The sequence below is a fragment of the Zonotrichia leucophrys genome, chromosome 2, assembly GCF_028769735.1.
Source record: "Zonotrichia leucophrys gambelii isolate GWCS_2022_RI chromosome 2, RI_Zleu_2.0, whole genome shotgun sequence".
NCBI lineage: Eukaryota > Metazoa > Chordata > Aves > Passeriformes > Passerellidae > Zonotrichia > Zonotrichia leucophrys.
The window spans coordinates 104,299,560-104,305,506 of NC_088171.1; the positions used below are offsets into that span (position 1 = coordinate 104,299,560).

At 41.9% G+C, this 5,947-nt stretch overlaps 1 protein-coding gene across 1 annotated transcript; it reads right to left on the reverse strand.

The window, feature by feature from the left end:
* Positions 1-258: 258 nt before the first annotated feature.
* LOC135444366 (myosin regulatory light chain 2, smooth muscle minor isoform-like) lies at positions 259-5,714 on the reverse strand. Its single transcript, XM_064705927.1, has 4 exons — positions 5,569-5,714; positions 5,106-5,304; positions 4,782-4,943; positions 259-1,068 (listed from the first exon to the last, which is right to left on the reverse strand). Exons 2-4 carry the CDS (start codon positions 5,287-5,289, stop codon positions 896-898), a joined length of 519 nt encoding a protein of 172 aa, XP_064561997.1. The 5' UTR covers positions 5,290-5,304; positions 5,569-5,714; the 3' UTR covers positions 259-895.
* Positions 5,715-5,947: the final 233 nt, after the last annotated feature.

The window sequence follows — 5,947 nt, forward strand, 5'->3', positions numbered from 1 at the left end:
TAGCCCTCTTCCTACTGTGCTTTGAAAAAAAAAGAAAGAAAAAGAAATAAATAAATGGTTGCAATGAAATGTCATTAATTATCAGCAGCCCACAGATCCAGTAAGAAGTATCACTTAAGCAACTCTACCCATATATGATATCTTGTTTTTAAAAAGACACTAGGATTTACATTATAAGTTTTTAAAAAGTGGTATTAATATAGTACTCAATGTTGAGAAATGGAGGGACTGAGGTGGTAAAATACATGCTCAACTACATAAGATTTCAAATGTTTAATGTGCAAGTCTCTGACAGAAATGATTAATTTACAATACACTAAAATTTGAAGGATAGGAATTTCTTCTTCATGTGTACGCTCACAGTAGCAGGTGAAATACTCAGTTGCTGAAGTACAAACATCAGTATGCTTAAGTGAATTATGTATCATTTTTAAGGCAAAAATAGGTAACAACATGACTGCATACAGCTGCAAAAATATTTACAGTATCATTACAGAAACATTATACTTCTAGCATGAAAATTTTAATTTTGCACTTAGTAGACAGTGATTTATTTGAAAAATTATGATTAAAAATGTAAAATTAATCTAGCCAGGATGAGTAGCACTGACATTTTTACCTGGGCCTCCACATTCTCTGATTTTTGTCCTTCAACATCTATCACTGTAAGCTGTTCTCTCTCCCCCTGCCACTTTCCAGTCTTATTACAAAGGTGCAGGTGTGCCTGAGCAGCCTTAAGATCCACAGAGGAAGAAGCTGCAGTGGTAAAAATGTATGCAATGGTCCCAGAAAACCAGAAAAAAAAAGGAGACAACAGATCCTGAGAAATAAAATTATGTGAGAAAAAAAAAAATTAAAAATTAAAGGTGCTATCTGCAGGTATCCAGGGATTTGCTCAGTCGTCCTTGTCCTTCGCTCCATGTTTGAGGATGCGCGTGAACTCGATGTAGTTGAAGTTGCCCTTCTTGTCGATGGGGGCCTCTCTGTACAGCTCATCCACCTCCTCATCCGTGAACCTGTCCCCCATGGTGGTCAGCAGCTCCCGCAGGTAGTCCTCCTGGATGAAACCTGCAGTGAGACACGCAGAGAGAAACACAAAAGGGAGGCCGGGCCTCTCAGCTGGGTCTCCAGAAGCAGCAGCACAGATGTGCATGGGCAGGCAATTAACCAGTGCAGCACTCATATATTACATCTGCATTTGCACAGAGCCCCAGCAAATTTCCTTACCTGAATTCTAAAGAAATTCCTTGAGTGCAAAGGGAAAGGAAGTTTAACGCATTTCATACAGATTTTTGAAGACAGGGCCTGACCTGCTGTGGTATAATAACACTTATTTCCATCTACTCATCTTCAACGGCTCAAAGTGGAAAAACAAGTTCCTGTGACTGCTAGTTTTCATTATACAAGCAATTCTCTTAAATGAACTATATTTTTCTTGCCTTAATTAGATATATTTGAACATCCTCTATAAACTAGTTTCCCCTGGGGACTAAACAACCACTCTGGCTCTTCAGTGCTGCACCACGCTGTTGCTGGAGGCAGTTTATGTGGATACAGTGAACTCCTGGCAAGTGTCCAGGGAAGTCGTTTCTAACAGAAGAGACTTTCAGACAGGACTGAGCAAGTTAGCTCAGGAGGCAGGAAGAATGTTTATGGCGGAGAGCTAAAGGTGGAGAACCCAGTAAAAAAAAAAAAATAAGAGTAGGATGTATTATTTATTATATGCTAAAAGAGCAGAAGATTTTTGAGGAAGTTAACAAAGATATAAAAAGGAGCAGTTTCTAGGTATCTTCTGCTAATTCTATTTCAAGAGATGGGCAGAACCACCAGTTGCCAAGTAATTCAGGAAAATTTAGAGATGAAAAAAGAACCATGCATAACAAAGGGTAGACAGTAGAATGCAGAAACTGCTAAATGCTGATATACAACCAGCCATACCTTTAGCAGCACAATAGTAGCTTCATTTGAGAAAGAAATTGGTTATTGAACTTCAGTTGGAGAAATGTCAGTAACAGAACAGAAGAGGTAGAAGTAGGCTCCAAAAAGAAGAGTAAGAAAGTAAACTCTGTGGAACAGCTGGAAATCACATGTAGGCACCCACATCAACTAATGAAGATTCAATTTGAATGTGATAAGAAAAGTGCTGCTTTGGAAAGAGAGTTGCATAAGTTAAGCAAACAGAGTTCATTAAAGAGACAAAACCAAACAGGGAATCAGGGGACCAAAAAGCAGTCAATGAGCATGACAAATTATCATGGGGGTGGTATATGCTGGGGGAAGGGACAAAAAATGTGTTTCAACATATGCTAATGAAAACAGCACCATATCCCAGTGCAGACCAGCCCTTGGATACTGACTGCAAATGAAGAAGGCCAGCAGCAATCTTCTACTTCAGAAATAGGGAGACTGTTCAGTTAGCCAGGCCCATCCTAATTGGGTCAAACCTTGGAGTTCTGTCTTTGAAGATGGGCATAAAGAAGAGGGAAAAGGCAGCCAAACAGATGAGACTCTTTCTCTGTCCTACAGAGACCAAGCAGTGATGAGAGATGACATAAGGATTAGTATTCAAAGAATGCAAGGCCTTTGGTGCTGCAAGTTTAGCCTCAAGGACTTCATTGCTCCTGTCTGAATAGGTGGTTGTTTAAACACTGAACTGGGCTGCCAGACCAGGAATAAGCCACAAGTTTTATCAGCAACAAATTGTAAAGCAAACAGGGCTCCTGTCCCTCCCACACAGCTTCAGCATAGATGGGGAGTAACAAATAAATGAAACAAAACTTAAGATTCAGCCTGTTGCAAGCAGCACACAGCAGATGACAATGCAGGATCAAAGACCAGATAAAAAATACTCCAAATGCAGACAGATACAACTTTTATATAAATTCCATAGCAATACACATGATAGTAAAACTGAAGTGACATATCCAACTGGGCTGGCATTATAGGCAATGTAAGTAAAACCTAACAAGTATGACTACCTTATCCTCATCTATAGGATATGATCTGTATTACTCCCTTTCAAAAGACCTACACTGATGTAGAGCTAGAAAATCAGGCCCATAACAAACACACAAGTGGAGACCATGAAATGGGAAAACGAGTAAAAGAGTAAAAGAATTTGATATATCTGGAAATACTCTTGTACATTTTTGAAAGGAACAAACTGATCAGAAGCCAAATAAGAGGATAAAATTAATAAAGGATTAACATGACATGGGTTCTACAAACACATCACATGCTGTTTTGAAGACTTCATTGACTGTTATGAATCAAAACTCAATAAAACAGTGCAACTATCTCACATGTTTCCTGGTTAAAATTTGAGAGTGGCATAAGACACAAAACAGACTGCAGAACAAACCAGTATCCTCAAATCATTGTAGGACTAGACTAAAACATTTACCACACAGAGCTGAGAGATATTAAAATCAATCTTATCAGTATCTGGGTGCCCAAACTAGTAACTTATTGGTTACATAGACACAGAAGTTTATGTTCCAAAGAACTGGTAGCACAACCATTTTCTTTATATTGTAACTCACAGGCTCTTGTTTTGGTGGACACAAAAAAACCCCTAGCACAGTGAGTGAGACTACCTGTGGAGAGAAAATAATTAACCTACTAACAAACTTCCTTCTCTAGGAAATGGTGAAGAGATTTCCCTTGAGAGGGAGGAAGTCGATTAGCATTTGAAAAGGCCATACCAACTGAAAGCCTGTTTACTTACACCTCAGCAGGAAGGCGATGCACTTTGAAAAAGCAAAAGGTGCTAAAAATACAGACTGAAAATAGCTGTTGAAACGGAAGGATATCCTTCAAAAGGTGCAGAGAACAGATCAGCTGGTTAGATTAAAATATAGTGGTGGGCAGTTGTGAGGAAAGGTGTAGGTGCAGTGTCATTTCTAGTACAGAGCTTACATAACTTCAGTGTGAGCTAGTAAGACAAGTTCACAACGTATCAAACCACTGATAATCCCACTGAATTGCCTTATGGGTTCATCCCCAGTTACTACACACTTCTCAGGAATGTCGGCCTAGGTGAATAAATACATAAAAGCATAAACTCTAACCTCAAGATTACAGGCACAACCTTGGAAGTCCAATATATTAAAACTGAGATCTGTGTTTTACTCTTTCCCTTTATCTTGCTTTCCAAGTCAGTCCAAGCCGTCATTTCTGCCTTCTACACCCCACCCAGTTTTTATCTTCAGACCACTAAGACTGCAGACCTTCCTGCAATCTGAAAGCAAACTGAGCTGCAGGTGAGAGCATGACATTTGTCCTCAGAGCCATAAAGAATGCTCAGTCAGAGAGGGTTTGTAAAACTTTATGAAGTCTGGACAGTGTGTCTTGAAATATTAAACACCTGAAGAATTTAGCCGCATTTCAGACCTACTGCACAGGGGGACAAACTCTGTTGTATTACAGATTTCCTATTATTACCTTTTAACACCATAAAAATCACACATTAGTGACTTGAGTTCCTCATCTTAGAGCAAATACATCTTGTTTTACATTTTGAGGAACATATAGACTGCCCAATTAAAGCACTCTTATTCAAAGCCTCACAGAAGAACAGTCCTCCTAGTCCTCAGTACTGACACAGAACAGATAGACAGATTTTACTCTCATTCACACATTTAACAGAATTTGCCATCTAGGATTACCATATCATATTTAATTTCTAAAGGTGCAAAAATCAGCATAATGTTCAGAAACCCAAATAACAAACATAAAACCCAGCCATACCCCTGCCAAGCAGCCTAGCTGCACCCACGTACCTGTTGCTTCTTCATCAAAACAAGCAAAAGCATTCCTGATTACATCCTCTGGGTCGGTGCCATTTAACTTCTCACCAAACATGGTGAGGAACATGGTGAAGTTGATGGGGCCTGGAGCCTCATTCATCATGGCATCCAGGTATTCATCCGTTGGATTCTTTCCTACAAATAAAGGGATTCATACTCGGTTTAGCTTTCAAACTGAACAAGTAATGTCAGTAGTGTTAATACAAACTGAGACACCCCTCATATCCCAAACTCACTACTTTGATTTTTGCAGCACAAATTTGCTTGGCAAGCATGAATAGAGGAAAGGGCCATTACCAAGGGAGGCGAGCATGTCGTGCAGGTCCTCTTTGTCAATGAAGCCATCCCTGTTCTGGTCGATCATGTTGAAGGCCTCCTTGAATTCCTGGATCTGCGACTGATCGAACATGGCAAACACATTGGAAGTGGCGCGCTGAGGGCGCTTCTTGGTGGTCTTCGTCTTTGCCTTTTTGCTAGACATGTTGACTTTTGTGCACTACGGAGAGAAAGAAATACAGTAAATGCAGTAAGATCAAAGTTAGGATTCAAAAAAGGAAAAAGTTTTACGGTTTAATGTTACAGCGCGCTTCTAACGCACTCTTATTTCCTCTCATCAGAACGTATTTCCCTAGTATTTTCAAGAAGGGAAAAAGAGAAGCAAAAAATATGGATAAAGGAAAGACAGACTAATAAACCAGGAAAAGAGTCATTTTTAGAAGACGTAAAGAAACTTGAATTTTAGTCTTGAAAAGACCCTCACCTCAGCAGCGGCTGCGGGGACCGGGTACGGAGCAGACACGGAAGGCAGGAAGCGGCTCTGGCGCCGGCGGATGCTCCAGCGCTTCCTGGAGAAACCATCGCCCTGCCGGGCCGCGGGTGGGGACGAGCGCCGGGAGAGGCGGCGGGAGGGCAGCGATACAGCAGCCAGGGCTTTCCTTACGGATCGCAGCCCATCCCGGCTTCCCTGGGCGGCGGCCGGCTCGGCACGGCCCCGCGGCCGCTTCCCTGCGCCCCCCGCCTCGGCCGCGTTGGAGCATCCCGGGGGAAGCGGCGCCGCCGGCGCTGGGCCCCGGGCGCCGCCTGCAGGGGAGGATGGAGGCAGCGTGTGGGGACGGAGGCAGCCTGTGGGGACGGAGCTC

Coding starts and splice junctions, on each gene's coding strand:
- LOC135444366 (XM_064705927.1), bottom strand. CDS start 5,289: ATGTCTAGCAAAAAGGCAAAGACGAAGACCACCAAGAAGCGCCCTCAG. Junction 4,944..5,105: donor CGACATGCTCGCCTCCCTTG/GTAATGGCCCTT, acceptor CTTTATTTGTAG/GAAAGAATCCAACGGATGAA. Junction 1,069..4,781: donor TTTTGATGAAGAAGCAACAG/GTACGTGGGTGC, acceptor GTCTCACTGCAG/GTTTCATCCAGGAGGACTAC.